At 45.8% G+C, this 19,714-nt stretch overlaps 1 protein-coding gene across 1 annotated transcript in view; it reads right to left on the bottom strand.

The window, feature by feature from the left end:
• Positions 1–19,714, bottom strand: part of LOC130290339 (leucine-rich repeat and fibronectin type III domain-containing protein 1-like protein) — a 95,546-nt gene that overhangs the window by 53,258 nt on the left and 22,574 nt on the right. Inside the window, exon 2 of the mRNA XM_056537840.1 lies at positions 13,349–14,740. Within this exon, the coding sequence (XP_056393815.1) occupies positions 13,349–14,740 (1,392 nt within the window). The remainder of the gene's footprint in view (positions 1–13,348; positions 14,741–19,714) is intronic.

Below are 19,714 nucleotides of genomic sequence, written 5' to 3'. Positions count from 1 at the left end.
TCACACAACCGCCTCTGGTAAGAGTTCCTCTAATTCATTCTCTGAACCTTACACTGCCGTTTTTTTTTTTTTATATAACTGTTTTATTTATTGTTTTCATCAGGTTAAGATACAAAACAATATAAAAATAGAAAAGACAATAACAATAAATAATAAATAAATAAATAATAACAATAAATAATAATAACAATAATAACAATAATAAACAATAATAACAATAAACAATAATAACAATAATAAATAATAATAACAATAACAATAATTAACAATAATAAACAATAAATAATAAATACACTGGCGGTTTTACGCTATGGAGCGCTTTCCTATTTCTTTTTACATTTAGAGGAGACACAAGCTCAAGACAGTCTTTCTAAATAAGTAAAACTGGGTAATGGTTAAACCGTAATGGTCAGCTCCTCCATCTTTTGACTACCGGCACTAGTGTTGCTCCACTATTTAAGGGACTATGGGGGATGTGTTCTGGTTGGTGATTTATGGCCCCAATCACAGGCCTTGCAGTCTCCAACCAATATATCTAACAAATGGCTCAATTTTAGCAACCTGACATAAGAAGATAATTGTGACTGATTGGCTGAGCAGGCAATTCCTCGTGCCAACCCATATACCTCAGAGCTGCTCGTCAGCAGGACTCGGGCCCGGGAGAATAGCAATGCCAGGGGAGCAAGAAAGGTTTTATTTGCTGTTCCCACCTGCCTTAGAACGATTATTCATAACAAATACTCCATAGACTACCCCATTAAAAGGGTATTCCGGGACTTTTAGTTCTTTTAATGTAGGACAAAGGCAGCAAAGCTAGCCTAGTTACTAATATACTTCAATTACCTGTGTTTGGTGACTGGTATTCAATTTCTTTGTCTTTCTTTTTCCCAGAAGTTCCTTTTCTACAGCCTACAAAATGAGTGCAGTCTCAGACCTTTCCCAGCATTCTGTGCGGCTCAAGATAAGTCAGGTCCTAAAAGGGGGCTTGGCTGTTGTGTGTGAAGCCGGCCCCCTGATGACGTTATGTACATGTGCATGCATTCGTCATCATTCAGATCCGCAGCTTGTGTGTCAGGTGATGTGGAGCAAGTCATGTGATTGAAGGGAGCATGGCTGTGCTGCAATGTGTGGGGCGACCAATGGTGGGAGGGAAATAAGTCACCTCCCACCTCAAAACAAAAGATCCTGGGGATTGTAGTCTGAGGGAGGCCACAAACACAGAAAGTAGCCAGTTCCCAAAAACAAGCCAGCAGCGTGATGGGGGACACAGGACACGGTCATTTACCACCAACACGAGCAACAGATCCCTGGTAGGCATGCACCTTACTAAATCACACTAATTTACTTAAATGGGCACTGTCACCAACTTTATTTTTTGATATGTTGTAGTACTTATGTACTACAACATATCTCTAATATACTTTTATTATAATTTTTTTCATTAAAAAGGTTTAATTTACATTTAAAAATGGAAAAGGACTGAAAAAGGACTGATTTTGGAGTGGCAATCAGTCCTTTTTCAGTTAGGCTGCACTCGCTCCCTGCCTGTCAATCAGACAGGCGGGAGCGAGCGCATTGGCTCCCCGGCCACTGGCTGGGAGGCCACTCCTCCCGCACATCGCCGCAGCCGCCTCGTTGCTGCCGCTGTCCCTGCACGCCCGCTGACGGACTCTGCAGTAACTGCAAGTGTAATGAGGGAACAGGGTATGCGGGGGGGGGGGGGGAGGAGGGAACGGGCTAGTGCCGTAGCCGGGGGGGGGGGGGGGGGGGGGCTAGCAAAAAAAAAAAAATAGGATGGTGGGAGCTACCCTTTAAGTCACCTTATGCTGGATAACCACTTTAAGAGCAAATTTGGAAGTGGACCTTTGTAAGGTCTAGTAGCACTGGTGGCGAGATGCTGTATAACCCACATTGTGACATTTCAGCAGAGCTGGTACAAGGATTTTTGCCACCCTTGCAAAAGCTAATTTTGCTGCCTCCCTTGACTCCGCCCATTGACCCACCCTTTGACATGCCCCAATTTACTACTGGGGTGATACACTGTAACAAGCCCCCTGCTCATGTAACTAGCTTACTACTGTGGTGACACACTATAACAAACCTCCTCCTAATGTAATCTCCCTACTACTGGGGTGACACACTGTAACAAACCTCCTCCTCATGTAATCACCTTACTACTGGGGTGACACACTGTAACAAACCTCCTCCTCATGTAATCTCCTTACTACTGGGGTGATACACTATAACAAACCTCCTCCTCATGTAATCTCCTTACTACTGGGGTGACAAACTGTAACAAACCTCCTCCTCATGTAATCTCCTTACTACTGGGGTGACAAACTGTAACAAACCTCCTCCTCATGTAATCTCCTTACTACTGGGGTGACACACTGTAACAAACCTCCTCCTCATGTAATCTCCTTACTACTAGGGTGACACACTGTAACAAACCTCCTCCTCATGTAATCTCCTTACTACTGGGGTGACAAACTGTAACAAACCTCCTCCTCATGTAATCTCCTTACTACTGGGGTGACACACTGTAACAAACCTCCTCCTCATGTAATCTCCTTACTACTGGGGTGACACACTGTAAAAAAAAAAAACTCCCCTCCTGTAATCACCTTACTACTAGGGTGACACACTGTAACAAACCCCCTCCTCATGTAATCACCTTACTACTGGGGTGACACACTGTAACAAACCTCCTGCTCATATAATCTCCTTACTACTGAGATGACACACTGTAACAAACCCCCTCCTCATGTAATCTCCTTACTACTGGGGTGACACACTGTAAAAAAAAAAAACTCCCCTCCTGTAATCACCTTACTACTGGGGTGACACACTGTAACAAACCTCCTCCTCATGCTGCCGGCTGAGTGAGTGGTTCAGATGCTGGTTGTCTAACTTTCTTGTGGAAGGCAGAGCAGCGCCCCCATCAAGAGGGCGCTCTAGGCGGCAGGGTAGAGCAGGGTCTCTAAGGGTGCATGCACACCACATTTTTGCAATACAGTTCTCGTATCAGGTTTTTGATGAAAAACAGATTCCTCAAAACCGGACTAAACTGTATCAAAATGTGTGTACAATTTTCAACACATATGCGGTTAAAAACCGCATACGGTTTAAAAATCATGTCCGGATGCATCCGTTTTTTAAGAAAAAAATTTATAAATTTTTTTACTTTTCACTCCATTTTGAATAAAGTTTCACTTGTTTGATTGAAATTCCAAGCAAAAAAACTGTGCAAAGTCAAAAACCGTATGGTGAAAACCGTATGGAACCGTACGCTGCAAGCCGGATGGAAACGGACGCACATACGGTTCTGTACGATTCCCATTGACTCCCATGTTAAAAAAACGTATATGGATTAATACGTTTTTTTACCCAAACCAAAAAACGTGGTAGACTATGGTTTTGGGTACGGGTAAAAAACTGAACAAAACCGTATAAGATGCAAAACGGACTAAACCGGATGATGCGTTTGACATAAGGTTTACAATGTTAAGTCAATACATACGGTTTGCTATACAGTTCCGTACAGTTTTTAACTTGAAACCGTATATGGGAACTGTATAGCAAAAACGTGGTGTGCATGCACCCTAAGAGACAAAAGTCACCTGATACACCAGTGTCTCCCAACCCGCATGCTGGAATTGTAGTTTTGTTACAGCTGGAGGCACACTGGTTGCGAGACGCTGTGATAGACAGTGGAAAGGGTTAGAAATGTTGGCGTGGACCTGTGTGATGTAACACAGTCCTGAGAGAGGCTCCTGGGAAGTAAACAGGGACCTGTAACTGATTCCATACACTTGAATACTCTTACTCTTCAGTTCACATTTGTTCTATGAAGTTGTTCTGATTGCATGATTTGTTCTGGGATGTCCCCACTTTACGAAGCCTATGGCCCTCATTTACTACTGCAAACCCGACTTGTTTTGTCGGGTTGTGCGCCAGATTCTGTCGCATTGCGCCAGAAATTCTGTCTGCACCAGAATATGCGCCAGAATTTGGGCCAGAATTGGAAAAACCCTGACTAACTCTCCTTTTTGCTAAAAAAAAAACCTGAATAAGGGACGTGGCCGCCAAGAAAAGGGGGCGTGGTCTCCTAAAAAGGGGGGTGTTCCCGAGATTTTCACAAAAAAACAACATATTTACTAAGGTTTGCACATAAAATGTGGTGGATTTCAGCTGAGGAAAACCTGACAGATCAGAACATGTGTAAAAAAAAGCAAAATGTAGGGAAAGTGGAAAATGTAGAGAAACCTTAGTAAATACCGTGGAAATAAAATTGTAGGGAATTAAAACCCACAAAGAAACCTACACAACACTCTTAGTAAATCAGGGACTATGGGGGAGATTTATCAAGACCTGTCCAGAGGAAAAGTTGCTGAGTTGCCCATAGCAACCAATCAGATCGCTTTGTTGATTTTTCAGAGGCCTTGTTAAAAATGAAAGAAGCGATGTGATTGGTTGCTATGGGCAACTGGGCAACTTTTCCCTCTGGACAGGTTTTGATAAATCCCCCCCATGTGTACAAACTCATATGAGAAAATCTGACTGTATGTGCCGGGAAAAGCAAAGCTCACATCTACAAAATCCAACCGAACTCCTGTTGATTCTTATATAACCAACACCGGCAGCCGGCAGGGAGTACACAATAATCGCTCACTGTTTTCTCTGAGCTTCACAATAAGAATCCATAAAGGCGAGAAGATCTCAGACAAACAGCAGATAAGTCAAGAACAGGCAAACAATGTCCACTAGCTATTCCGGTGCCTCACTTGTTCCTGACCTTCTTGACTACAGTTCGGTATTGAAGTGTTTATGTGCAGCTGCTGCAAATTCAGACAGGAGATTGTATATGAGAAGTAGTGATGAGCGGCATTGTCCATATTCGAATACGCGATATTTCGCAAATATATAGCCGAATATTCGTCCTATATTCGCGAATTTTGCGTGTTCGTTATTAGTGTTGAGCGGCATAGGCCATATTCGAATTTGCGATATTTCCCGAATATATGGACGAATAAAACTTCTTCATATATTTGCAAAATTTGCATATTCGCAATATTTGCGCCCTTTTTTTTACTATGCGCCATAAAATTCCCATGCACGTTCACCATTAAATTTGCATGTGCATGCACAATATCGCGTGATAAAAGAGCTAAAAGAAGGGAGGGATCAATATGGTGCCCGCCAGTCTGACACAGTAACTAGTATTGGGGCCTTGTTTACACCACAAGCTGGAAGCAGGGAGGGATGATCACTGTAATGTGTACCGTGATAAATATTAGCATTGCGAATATTCGCGCCCAACCCTATTCGTTATATTTACATATTCGCATATGGCTGCCTGGGTATGCTGGAAGTTGTAGTTTTGCAACAGCTGGAGGCACCCTGGTTAGGAAACACTGCTATAGATAGGTAGGAGTTGAAGTTAGGAGGGGAGGGATCTGAGAGCAAGAAGGAGGGATTTGTTAGGTGATGATGTCATCCTGTAGTCCATAGGAAATCACAACCCAGAACTGACATCCTGTTCTGACACATTAAACACACTGATTTTCTTTTGATCAGACTAGTGATCACATGACCCAGCCACAGTTATGTATAGATGCAGCTGGGCTGGAATAAAACAGATGGTGATGTACGACTAGATGTGTGATTGTGCATCATATATGAAATAAAAAAAAAAAACTGGAGTGCTTCTTAAAGGGGTACCCCGGTGGGAAAAAAAATGTTTTAAATCATCTGGAGCCAGAAAGTTATACAGATTTGTAAATGACTTATATTTAAATCTTAATCCTTCCAGTACTTAGCTGCTGTATGCTCCAGAGGAAGTTGTGTATTTATTTTCTGTCTGGCCACAGTGTTCTCTGCTGACGCTCTGTTTATTATAAATATATAAAACTTAACAAAACAGAAAAACAAGCTTAACTAGCAATAACAAAACACAACACAACAAAACCTGCCTAACTGGCCAGCCCAACTTAACTAAACTAAAAAACACATAACTTTATACCTACATATAAATTATCAAAAATACTATCACACACACACACACATAGCCACACATTCTTTACATAAACATAAAAATAGCTTTACTTAGCTTTAACTAAAAACAACCAGACTTGGTAAAAACTCAACCGCACATTACATTCACAACTAACACACTAACACACTGGATATCCAGTCCAGTCCACAACTGACCCATGCCAGCCCCTCCAAACATCCACCAACCCACCAATTCCCCCACCCAACCTAATCTATACCCAAACAAACTATACAAATACAACTTCATAACATAACATATACAAAACAATACAACCCACCTTAGGCCCAAGTTCGGTCGCCTGTAAGCCCTTTACGCAATCCATATTCTAAAAACAAAACAAAAAGACTAGGGGGTACATGCATAGCCCACCACCAGGAAGAAGGATGGCAATCCTGATGTTACTTTATAAACTCTCTCCACTAACTTTTCCCTACGACCCTACTGTTATCCCTTGAACAAACTGACCCTGCACTCACCCACTCTCTGTCCCTACATTGCTATCCCTAACCAGAAAAAGGGGTACTCTACCCAAGAGGTCTAGTACCTAGGGCACATCAAATGAAAAACCTATCCACAGGAGAGAAGCCCTGCTGGTACCAAGACTGCCATACTCCAAAGACCTCATCTTCCTGAGGTCACCGGTGGTGTTCCTACAGACCACCACCTCAGAGAGGACTTTCCGCTGTGTAGATACTAGACACCGTGCGTTTCACGTGTAGTACCTGACTACTAAGCTGACTACAAATAAAGTGCCCCGGTCTCAGCCACCCAGTGTCCTGAATGCCCCATATGCCCACTCCGGATAGGTAAAGCCGGCAAGTTGACTGCAGCAAATGGAACCGCCCACCCGGTTGTAGACCCCTATATTAAAAGGACAATGAAGCAGGAAGTGGTCCATGCTTTCCAGCGTGTCCCCACACTCTTCTCGGGGACATCCCCAGTCACCAGAGCTCCTGCAATTCAAATTGTCCTTTACATATAGCTTCCCCTGAAAGCAGCACCAGGCCAAGTCCCAAAACTTCTGGGGGATCCTTTTCATGTTTAAAAGGTACAACCCGACCCTCAGATCCTGACCTGGGCAGTCCCTGAGCGCCAGAGGCTTCTGGAAATGGGTCAACAGAACCCGTTTGTCAAGGAACTGCCTTGACTGGGTCCTGATCTCCCACACTCCCAGACCCCACCGACGTATCGCCTTCAGAGTTGGGGTAGCATAAGCTGGAAGATATCCGTATGACGTCCAGAGGTCCTTCACTCGCCCTCCTGTCTCCCATTCCTGGAAGAAAGGCCGAAACCATTCCCTGCAGGAGAGTACCCACGGAGGAGCCCTCTCTGACCAGAAGTTTGAGATGATAGCTTTCAAGAAGGTTTTTGTTAAGAACACGACAGGGTTTACCATAGATAAACCCCCTAGTCTCCTCATGCGGTACGTAACCTCCCTCTTGACTAGGTTCATCCTGTTCCCCCATAACAGTTGGAAAAACAGGCTGTAGATCCTAGTGTAGTAAGCTTCTGGCAAGATACATATGCTGCCCAGATAGATAAACAAGGGGAGCAGGTACGATTTGATCAGGTGTACCCTTTCTCTGAGGGTCATAGACCAACCCTTCCACTGATCCACCTTCTGAGCGGCAACCTGGAGCTTACCATCTCAGTTTTTGGTGGGATAATCATCCTGGCCGAAAGTGATGCCCAAAACTTTTGCTGACTCTTGGGGCCCTGGAAGGGTGTCCGGGAGATCAAACATGGGATCTCCCCCTCCCAGCCAGAGACTCTCACACTTATCCCGGTTGATCTTAGACCCGGATGCCTCCGAGTAGCGGTCCACTTCCGACATCACCACATCGACCTCCTCTCTCGAGGACACAAAAATGGTGACATTATCAGCGTATGCCACCACTCTCTGGGCGAGATCCAGCTCCACCAGACTCATCCCGACTCCCGCCAACGGCCCACAATCTACTCTCCGGACGAAGGGATCGATCGCAAACACGTATAAAAGCGGGCTCAAAGGACAAACCTGACGGACTCCGGACCCCACCTCAAAAGAGTGGCCAGACCACCCGTTCACCAGAGGGAAACTCTCTGCCCCTGCATACAAGATCTTAAGCCAATTAACAAGAGTACTTGGTAAGCCATAGCTCAGGAGGACGGACCAGAGGTACTCGTGGTTCACCCGATCAAACGCTTTGGTCTGATTCAAGGACAGCATGTACCCCTTCCAGAAACCCGCACTACTCCGCTCCACTGCCTCCCTGACACTGAGGACAGCACTTAAGGTGCTTTGGCCTGGAACAGAGCAGTGCTGAGCCCCCGAAAGGAGCCGGGGTGCAAACTGCACCAGCCAATAAAAAAGTATCTTCCTGTCCGCATTGAGAAGAGCTATGGGCCTCCAATTCTCAATACGGCTGGGATCTTTACTCTTTGACAGGAGAATCAGGGCTGACCTCCTCATTGACTTCGGCAGAGTGCCCGAGGAGAGACACTCATTGAATATCTCAGTCAAGAGGGGAGCTAAAGATTACTTAAAGGTCCTGTACCACTCGGATGTTAAGCCATCCGGACCTGGCGACTTCTTAGGGGCAAGCCCCTCGATCGTCAATCTCACTTCCTCTTCCCTGATTTCTTCTGCCAAAACATCAAGAGAGGGGTCTACCCCTGGCTCAGGAAGGGTTTCAGCCAGGAAAACCGACATCCTGTCTCGATCTAGATCCTTCCTTCCCAAGAGGTACGAGTAGAAGGATCTGACGACCTCCTAGATCCCTGATCTGGACCGATTCAGAGATCTTGTACTATCAATCAGTCCTGAAATGACTTCACTACTCACTGACATCTTACAGTTTCTGTAAGGGTCGGGCGAGCGGTACCTCCCGTAATCCCTCTCAAAAACCAAAGATGCGTGCCTATCGTACTGACACCTCATCAGCAAGGATTTCACTCTGGAGATATCCTCTTAGCTACCTCCAGTCGAGACAAGAAGCTCGAGTTTCCTCCTCAGACCCTGATACAAGCGATACCTGTTCAGGGACCTGAGGCTCGAGAGCTGGCGGAAGAACCCCGCAACCTGCTTCTTGAATATCTCCCACCACTCCAGCTTATTACTACAAAGATCCAGTAAAGGTACCTGACTCTGAAGAAAATTCTCACAGGACTGTCTTACCTCCGCTTCCACCAGGAGGGACGAATTCAGCTTCCAATAACCTTTACCCATCCGGGGGGTCTCTGAAACATTTAGGGAAAACAAAATCATACAGTGATCGGAGAACTCCACCTCAACCACGGACACTGTGGAAGAGACGGCTTCCTCCTTGAAATAAAACCTATCTATTCTAGACCTGCGGCTACCTTGATGATAGGTGAAACCCGCGTGGCCCAAGGGGCTCCGGATGTGGGCATCCTCTAGGCGAGCTTCTCTAGTTATGCTAATCAGTGCCACACTATCGCAAGTCAGCGGACCATTGGAGCCTCTCCTATCCCGGGACCTCGTGACATTATTGAAGTCCCCTCCAAAGATCACCTGCCGACTCGTAAAAAGAAAGGGCTTAATCCTCATAAAGAGATCTTTATGGCCCCGCTTAGTTTGCGGGGCGTAGATGTTAATGAGCCGGAGCTCTTTTGCCTTCATGAAGGTATCAATGATCAGGCACCTCCCCATTTCTAGCTCAATAACCCGTCTGCATTCAACAGGAGCGGAAAAAAGGACCGCCACCCCACTATACGGCTCAGCCGCAAGAGACCAGTGGGAGGGGCTGCGCCTCCACTCTCTCCTGGCTTTTACCAGAGAGGCAAGATCTGACAACCTGGTCTTTTGTAAAAAGAAAATGTCGGCTTCAACACGGCCGAGAAAATCAAAGGCTGCAAATATAGCCGTATCCGACTTTATGCTGGCACAGTTAATAGATGCCAGCGTCAGCGGGGTGAGTGCCGCCATCCTGGGTGATTGAGTTAGATGGCCTCACCCCTTAAACCTTCTTCCTCTCCTTCCCTCCACCCCCATCTGAATCAGAGGAAGACCCTTTACTTCTTTTTAAACTCTGGGACATATCCATCCCAGGATCTTTACCTCCGGCACCTGGTGTTACCTCTCCCCCTGAGGAAACTACCCCAGAGGAAGGAGGCTCGGCACCTCCTGGAGGCCACACCGCTTCCTGACCCGAGGGGAGATAGTATCCCCGAGGGCCTCATATCGATTCAAAAGGACGATCAGAGGGTCAGAGACTCCTTCTATGGTCTGAGGCTACAACTGAAGAGGAGGACGGCGCCGCCTTACTCTTACACTTCCTCCTCTTCTTTTTCTGGCCACCATTTACTGTCTGCCCCTCCTCCTCCTCCTCCTCATCCACAGTTTCGGATTCAGAGGTATGACTGGAGGAAGGAGCATCTTGACCTTCTTCCCTACGCAGTCTCCCTATCTCCTCATCCAGTTTGGCATCACCCAAAGCCTCAGAGTTATTCTGACCTCCTTCTGAGCCAGTGTCTGGAGTGGGACCCCGAGCTACCCCTGGCACCTGGGCATTCTCAAGGGCCCTCTCCAATCTGCGCTTCTCCTCTCGCCTCCGCATAGAGGGGGTCTTATGTTTTTCCTTCACTGGCTTTGGTGCCCCCTCACCTCCACTGGTCCCCTCCCCGAAGGGGCAACCGTTAGGCTTTCCCCAGACGGGGCGGTCACAGCGTTAGAGAACGAGCGCGGACACCGGCTGAACGGGTGACCTAAGTCACCACACAAGTTACACCGAATCTGCCCACAGGTGGCCGCCAGGTGACTCACCCCACAGCAGAGGGCGCATATCTGCTGAGTGCAGTTGGCACTAAAGTTGTTTGGGTCACCACACCTGTGACACAGCTTCGGCTGCCCCTGGTAGAAGATCTGAATCCTGTCGCGTCCCAGGAAGGCGGCTGAAGGAATGTGGGTGACCGTGTTCCCTGAACGCCTGAGACGGACGGAAAACGTCCAGTCCCCAGACCATATATTGTGCTCATCAAAGTTCTTCCGGGGGATGTCCGTCACCTCCCCGTACCTGCCCAGCCAGGTCATAATGTCATAACAAGAAAGTGACTCGTTACGGGTCAAAACGGTCACTTTCTTTACCATACTCTGGCGAGATACCGCTTTTACAGCGAAATCTCGCCATTTTTCACCAGCTCATAATTAGACCAGAAGAGATCTAGTCCCTCCGGCCTAACAAAGCTGACGTCAAACTCAGAGGAGCCGAAAGGGTGGATCAGGGCAAAGATGTCCCTAGCCCCGAAACCTATCTGGAAGAGAAGCTCCACCACCTTGCCCCTTTGGGGGCACGCATCTTCGCCTTTCCAGACCAGACGGGCCACATTCCTGCGACCTACCTCCTGCCCGGGTGTCTGGAGGGACCATACGGTCTCCCCATTTCTCTGTCGGAATGCTCCCAGACCATGTCTCTCCACCCAGAAAGATAGGTCCATCTCCTTTCCCTCTACCTTGAGCGTCCTTTCTCCTCTCTTTAGTGCCTCCAGGAGGCGCCGTTGCAACTGACTCGGCCGTAACTCTATCACTCCCACCCCCCGCCGGCCTAGTAAGGGAGGTGGAAGGCCGTGGGTCCATAGCAGGAGGCTCTTCCCAGGAGTCTGCCACCCTCCTGGGGAAAAGGTTGCTGAAAAAACTGCTTCTCTCCTCTCTCTCTCTGGACAACTCTGGAAGTGAGACACACCCAACAGCTGCTGTGTTCCACAGGAAGTGCTCTCTGCTGACACCTCTGTCCATGTCAGGAACGGTCCAGAGCAGCATAGGTTTGCTATGGGGAGTTGCTCCTGCTCTGGATGCTTCCTAACATGGACAGAGGTGTCAGCAGAGAGCACTGTGGTCAAACAGAAAAGAAATCCAAAAAGAAAGGAGTAGCTGGTAAGACAGCTACTGATAAGTACTGGAAGGATTAAGATTTTTAAATAGAAGTAATTTACAAATCTGTTTAACTTTCTGGCACTAGTTGATTAAAAAAAAATTGTTTTCCCCCCAGAGTACCCCTTTAAGAAGATTATGATTATTGATGTTCATAGATTCATTGACCCAGATATATCAATCTACATGAGACAGAAAGCAACCAATCACAAGTCAGCTTTGATTTAACATGCTCAATCTGATAAATAAAAACTCAACTCTGATTGGTTGCTATCTGAAATCCGACACATAATTGTCTCAGACAGATCGGTTAATCTGGGTTATTATGTCTATGGCCACTTTTAGTATTGTGCATTTAAAATAGTAGTTTCATTATTTGGATATCAAAACTATAACCCTGGGAGAAAAACACTTATCATGCATATTGGCTTCCGAGCTGATAGAAGCTTAGCAAGGTCACGAGCAACATGGGATCTGGCCACAACTGTCCATCTGTTACCAAACCACTGCCAGGAGAAGGTCAAGTCCGTGTGCTGTACTATGGGTATACAGCTGGCAGGGTTGTAGCCACGATTGACCTGGTTCTGCACCAGGAATTTATGACTTACATGGAAATATTATCAGTGCATGTACTGGTCCTGCACAACTCCTGCTAATGGGAACAGTGTTCCTGCTATGGAAAAAGTGCCAAAACTTTGTTCCCATGTGCTCCTGCAGGACTTGAGCCCTGATAGGGTTTAAAACGGTACTTCGCCCTTGACATGTTATCCCCTGTCCAAAGGATAGGGGATAAGATGTCTGATCACAGGGGTCCCGTGATCTCCGTGATGACTCCAGTGATCTCCATGCTGCACCCGGCATTCATTTAGAGCGTAGGGTTCCGCACCGGAGGCTCGTGACATCACGGCCGCGCCCTGCTTGTGACATCACGGCCATGCCCCCTCAATGCAAGTCTATGGGAGGGGGCATGATGGACGTCACACCCTCTCCCATAGACTTGCATTGAGGGGGCATGGCCTTGACATCACGAGCGGGGCGTGACCATAACGTCACATGCCTCCACCCTGCATCCCCAGTCATCCGGTACGAAGCGAAGTTCGCTCCATGCACCGGAAGTCTGGGGTGCTGCAGCCCAGATTGCGGGGGTCCCGCTGCTGGGACCTCTAGGGGTGGAGTAACCCTTTAAGTCCTGCAGGAACACATGGGAACAGAGTTCCTGCACTGTTTACACAGCAGAAACACTGTTCCCATTAGCAAGAGTCGTACAGGACCAGCCCTTGAGTGAGTTCCCACACTTTTTTTTCCCAGGACTTGACCACTGTTCCTATGTAACCAAAAGTAAAATTTCAAGAGGAACACACGACTCCTGATCACAGACCATACACCTGAGATCTCGTTCATAACTTTGACTTTCCGTCACCCACCTGTAGATCAGACTGTCATCTGTCGAGCTGTTGTACTGAATCTGATACATCCGAATCCCAGGAATATTCCTATCTAGAAACCACTGTATAAGAGCGGAGTTGTGGCTTAGTTCTGTAGTTATCACCTTCCGCTCTGGGTGGTTCGTAGAGTGGTTGCCGGAGGCTCCAGGCTTGGCTGGTGTGAGGATGTCTGATGGTCCTTTATCAGGTCTGTGGCCCCTTTGACTAGCATTGGCGGGATGAGGCAAGGGGCTCACCGCCAGCTCCACAGATGCTGTGGCATCCCCTGCAGTATTTGATGCAATGCAAGTAAACATGCCACTGTCTCTGACGGTGGTGATGGAGATTTCCAAGGTCCCGTTTTCATAGGAGATAGCACGAGAAGAATTTGAGACAACCTTACCTTCTGGTGACACCCAGTGTATGGAAGGCTCGGGGTCACCTATAGCTTTGCACTTGAGAACAACAGCTTCTCCCTCCATGACAGATATGTGTGGCGAGTGATGGGTGACAACCGGAGAGTCACACATGAACTCCTCCTCTGCTATACTCCAGAAATACTTCCCTAAAAGATTTGTTGGTGATGCACACGTCTCTAGGTCATCTTCTCTAGTAAATCGCCTGAGCCACAGGAGCTCACAATTGCAGTGCAAGGGATTTCCCCCAAATCCCAACACAAGAGAGGACAGGGGGGATCCTTTAGACTTGGCATAGACCGGAATCCGTAGGAATAATGGATCTGGAGGAATGGTCTTTAGTTTATTAGAAGTCATGTCCAGTCTGGCCAGTTTGTGAAGGTTCGTGAAGACACCGCTGGGCACAAAGTCAATAAGGTTGTGATCAAGGCTCAGAGAATTTACATTGGTCAATTTTGCGATGGTTTGCCAAGGAATTTGCGCCAGGTTGTTATAGGAAAGGTCTAGGTCTTCTAATGTGCCTAAAAAATCTTGAAAAGATCCTGGAGAGATTTCACTGAGCTGGTTGTTGCTGAGGATAAGATGTCTCAGGTTTTGCAGACCTCGAAGCTGCTCGTACCCCATGGATAGTATGCGGTTGCTGTCAAGGTGTAAAGCACGTAGTCCACGGAGATCGGCAAAGGTGAAAGGCGTGATTTGGCTGATGGTGTTTCTCGATAGTGTGAGGTGGAGTAGACGGGTCATATTGGTAAAATCTTTTCTTCTGATCACCGTGATGAAGTTGTCGGTGAGTCTCAGCTCCACTGTCCTCCGATCAATGACTGATGGTACGAAAAGCAGTCCAGTTTTAGCACATAGTATTGCCAAGGATTGTGCAAGGTTCTGGCACACACATCTTTTGGGACATAGCTGAGCACCGGCTACACCCAAGGTGAGTGTTAAAATCCAGAGGATAATCCCCCTCATGATTCCGGAGCTGTAAAGAAAATGGTACATAGGATTAGTAGAGCTGAAGGCATTAAAAAAGGTCAATTAAGATTAGTTCATAAAATTTCAATTTCTTAAAATCAAAGGAGTTCTGCCCATGATATACCTTCTACATGGTCACTATCCAACTACTGGAATGCCCAGGGATACCTAGTTCCTGTATTAGAAAACAGCATGGATGCACATACCTGGTTACTCTCCACCTGTAGCCAAACTTCTCTAAAATACTATACTAGAAAACTAGTGATCGTACTGTTTAGAAACCAAAAAATAAATGTGACTCATGGCTGAATTACAAGCAAGATGTCACTTCAAGGGGTATTGCGGTGGAAAACATTTTTTTTTTAATTAACTGGTACCAGAAAGTTAAACAGATTTGTAAATTACTTCTATTTAAAAATCTTAATCCTTCCAGTACTTATAAGCTGCTGTATAATACAGAGTAAGTTCTTTTTTGCCTGCCCACAGTTCTCTCTGCTGACATCTCTGTCCATGTCTGGAACTGTCAAGAGCAGAATAGGTTTGCTATGGGGAATTGATCCTGCTCTGGACAGTTCCTGACATGGACAGAGGTGTCAGCAGAGAGCACTGTGCTCAGACAGAAAAGAAATCCAAAAAGAAAAGAACTTCCTCTGGAGTATCCAGCAGCTGATAATTACTGGAAGGATTAAGATTTTTAAATAGAAGTAATTTACAAATTTGTTTAACTTTCTGGCACCAATTGATTTAAAAAAAAAAATAATTCCACCGGAGTACCCCTTTAAGACAAGGGGTCAAGTTAAAGATTATTTCCACATACAATTAGAAAATCCCTTGCAATATACTGTATTAGGCCCCAGTCACACCATGTTTTGCTTCTCTATTTAGAGTGTATCTCCTTGGGCTCCATCTGCCCAGTATGCATCCTCATGCCACGCTATTCCATAACTTGGATCCTTAAAAAAAAAAAAGTCAATAAAATTTTTTTTTTTGTTTTAGGTTGACTGATGCCAACATAAGGCATCTATTACAGGTATTTATTTACCTCTAAGGAACCTCCAGTGATATTACTGTCCATTTAGGGACACTATTGGTGGAGTTGGATGCAGCAAACTCTTTTGTCTTTTTCTCTGATCTCCCTCCAGGACGGTGGACAGCTAGCCAACACACGTTTTGCATTAGGGGTACTCCGCCCCTAGATATCTTTTCCCCTATCTCTCTGCAGAACCCGGCATTCGTTTAGAACGCTGGGTGTGGGCGGCCGGGGTCGTGACGTCATGACCACGCCCCCATGTGATGTCACACCACACCCCCTCAATGCAAGTCTATGGGAGGGGACTTGCATTGAGGGGGCGTGGCCATGACGTCACAACCCCTGCCACCCGCTCCAAACGTTAGGAACAAAATATTTTGAATGCTGGGGCAGCGGAGTAGCCCTTTAAAATACATTGGGTCAGCAGTACCGCTGCTCTGCAGGAAGCTCAGAGGGAGGGGAGAAGAAGGCTTATGACAGAGCCAAAATTCCCTGGGGAAGCTCTGATGATGCAACGGCCCATATAAGGTAACTGTCCATATATGGACTGTTACATCATCAGCGTGACTTCCCTCTAGGAGTAGATTATGTGTCCCACTGCATACATGTAGGATACACTATAATTTTGTTTCAGATATACTTAGTTATACCAGGGCCCGAAAGGTGGCAATGCAGTTGGTTTAACACAGTGTATACAGGGCCGGATTAACATAGGGGCTGTTGGAACTGCAGCTCCAGGCCTCTTCTTGAAAATAGGCCCAGCCAGCCCCTACACAAAAAAAAAAAAATAATATATATATATATATATATATATATATATTTTTTTTTTTTTTAAGAGGTCGAAATATAGGTGTGTGGCCTATACGGAAGGGGGCGTGGCTTGTTATGGGCAAGTTGGGAGTCTTCTGCATGGCTGGACACCATGTTAAGGTTAGTCAAGTTAAAGTAATATATTGTTCCTTAACACCAGCATGTTGCACTATAACCCATACTATATTACTAAGTAGTGCAACATGTTGGGAGTTGTAGTTTTGGTCTAGGTCAGCTGCAGAGCCATGTCAGGGCATGCTGGAAGTTGCAGTTATTTACAAACTACAACTCCCAGAATGCCGATACTATGGCTCTGCAGCTGTCTCAAAACAAAACTACATCTTCCAGCATGTTGCACAATAACTTATACTATACTACAATATAATGCAACATGCTGGGAGTTGTAGTTATGGTTTGGATCAGCTGCAATGCTATAGGCTATATCAGAAATGTATAACAGAGAAAAATTAGGTGAAGACAGGTATGGTGCTTGACCGTGCTGGGTCACTCGGTCAAGGAAATGAGAATACACAGATTTCTTAAGTGCTTACCTTCTAAGCTGAGAAGGCAGGCACAGTGCAATAGGCATTTACTGCTGGTTAGGCATATATGGGGAAGCAGTTGGCCGTCAGACATGGTTCCATAGGGGAGCCTTAAAGGGGTATACCGCTGCTCAGCGTTTGGAACAAAATGTTCCGAACTCTTAGAGCCGGCATCGGGAGCTCGTGCTGTCATGCCCCGCCCCCTCATGTTGTCATGCCCCGCCCCCTCAATGTAAGTCTATGGGAGAGGACGTGGCAGCCCCCTCCCATAGACTTGCATTGAGGGGGCGGGACGTTCGGTCATGAGGGGGCGGGGCTATGACATCACGAGCTCCCGACGCCGGCTGTAAGCATTCGGAACTTTTTGTTCCAAGTGCTGAGCAGTGGAGTACCCCTTTAAGCAGAAGATGAGAGGATATCAGGATATCATAGCAAGGAATCCGAGGAGAAAATCAGACTTGTGGCTTGCAGCGCTTTTCCAATAATCAATGTCCAGTATGGATGGATGGTGCAAGTAAAAGTTGCTTTATTTCAGGTACAGTATATAGTCTTGCTTTATCCTGTATGCTTTACCTGAAATAAAGCAACTTTTACTTGCACCATCCATTGATTATTGGAAAAGCGCTGCAAGTCGGATTTTCTCCTCAGAACTTCTTGCCAGGATATCCTGATTTCCTCTTCTCATAGGCTATAACAGGGCATGCTAGAAGTTGTAGTCAATAACTAACTGCAACTCCCAGCATACCCTGACAAAGCCTATGGCTTTGCAGCTGACCAATAACTAGTATTACATTTTATTTTTTTTAATTTTTTTTAAATGGGCAAGTCATTTATGGTTTTCGTTTTGGCCCCTATTTAGCGAGCTAACTACCTACCTATATGCAAAAAAGAGGTTCTGCAGCACTCCAGAATCGATTGAAAGTGATATATTTTCCCATGTAAAAGATACAACAATTCACTGGCCTCTCATGCTTGAAAAAGCCGGCGAGAGGCTGGTGCCCTACCTAACTAGCTACCTTCCTACCTGGCTAACAACCTACCTACCATCATATTTACCCACTTGGGACGAGGAGATCAATCTACCTACCTAATACTACCCATAGGGGACGTTCACATGTGCGTATTTTTTCTGCAGGTTGCTGCCTGTTGATTTTAATGAGTGGCAAAATCTGCTACAGCAAGTCTGCATTGCAAAATATGCAAGTGTGAACGTACCCTAAGGGTATGTTCACACGTACAGGATCTGCCACATATTTTGTGCAGCTGAGTTTGCTACCCATTAAAAGTTATTGGGTAGCAAAATCAGCTGCACATAATATGCAGCGAAAATATGCAGCAGATCGTGTATGTGTGAATGTACCCTTAGGGTAGGGTCACACGTAACGGATCCGTAGCGTATTTCACGCTGCAGATCCGTGGATGACTCAACCCTATAGTGTGCCTTCAGCTGTTCCCCCCCCCCCCCCTGTGTCCTGCTTCAGTACGGTGCATTAGTCAGTCACTGTGTGATGTATACTGTGTTCCTGATGCATCAGTATTATTTGGCCCTTGTATTATTTGTATACTGTGTATTATTGGTATTGTTAGTTTTTTTTTATATGGTTTTTACCCAGTATGGTGCTATTATCCAGGCTTTGTGTGATGGTATAATTTAATTTGGTAATATGTATGGTGATAATATTCCCCCTTGTATACTGGTATTAGTTGTAATATTGGTGTCAGTATACAGGATTTGGTCAGTAACAGAATTATGGTAATATGTATAGTGATAATATTCCTCCCTGTATACTTTCATTATTGGAAATTTTGGTTTCAGGGTACATGATTTGGTCAGTAACAGTATAATGGTAATATGTATGCTGATAATATTCCTCCTTGTATACTGGTATTATTGGAAATATTGGTCTCAGGATACATGGTTTGGTCAGTAACACTATGATGGCAATATGTATGGTGATAATAGTCCTCCTTGTATACTGGTATAATTGGTAATATTGATCTCAGTATACAGAATTTGGTCAGTAACAGTGTGATGGTAATATGTGTGGCAATAATATTCTTTCTTGTATACTGGAATTATTGGCCATGGAAAATGATCTTAGAGGGGTACTCCGCCCCTAGATATCTTATCTCCTACCCAAAGGACCAGACCCCCCCACGATCTCTGGCGCCCAGAAATACGCTGCACAGAGCGAACTTTGCTTCGTGCAGGATGACTGGTGACCACATCCGTCACGTCTGCTCCATTCATGTCTATGGAAGGGGGTGTGACGGCTGTGTATTACTCCTTTGGATAGGGAATATAATGTCTTGGGCGGAGTAACCCTTTAACTATGTAAACATCACAAATATATATATATATATATATATATATAGAGAGAGAGAGAGAGAGAGAGAGAGAGAGAGAGACCGGGGACCCCGAGTGTTGCTAGTCCACTTAATGCTATAAAATCAAGGGGACAACTGGCTACCTTTCTACCTAGCTTGCTTACAATCTACCTACTTACCTGGCTACCTACCTATCTCACACTGTATGTATCATGCTGTGTCGCACATAATGTTAGTAAATGGAATCGCACTGTATCCCACAAATGGCCGC

The sequence above is a fragment of the Hyla sarda genome, chromosome 9 (assembly GCF_029499605.1).
Source record: "Hyla sarda isolate aHylSar1 chromosome 9, aHylSar1.hap1, whole genome shotgun sequence".
NCBI classification, from domain to species: Eukaryota; Metazoa; Chordata; class Amphibia; order Anura; family Hylidae; genus Hyla; species Hyla sarda.
The sequence above is the reverse complement of the archived record's forward strand: the minus strand, read 5'-3'. Positions and strand labels throughout refer to the sequence as shown.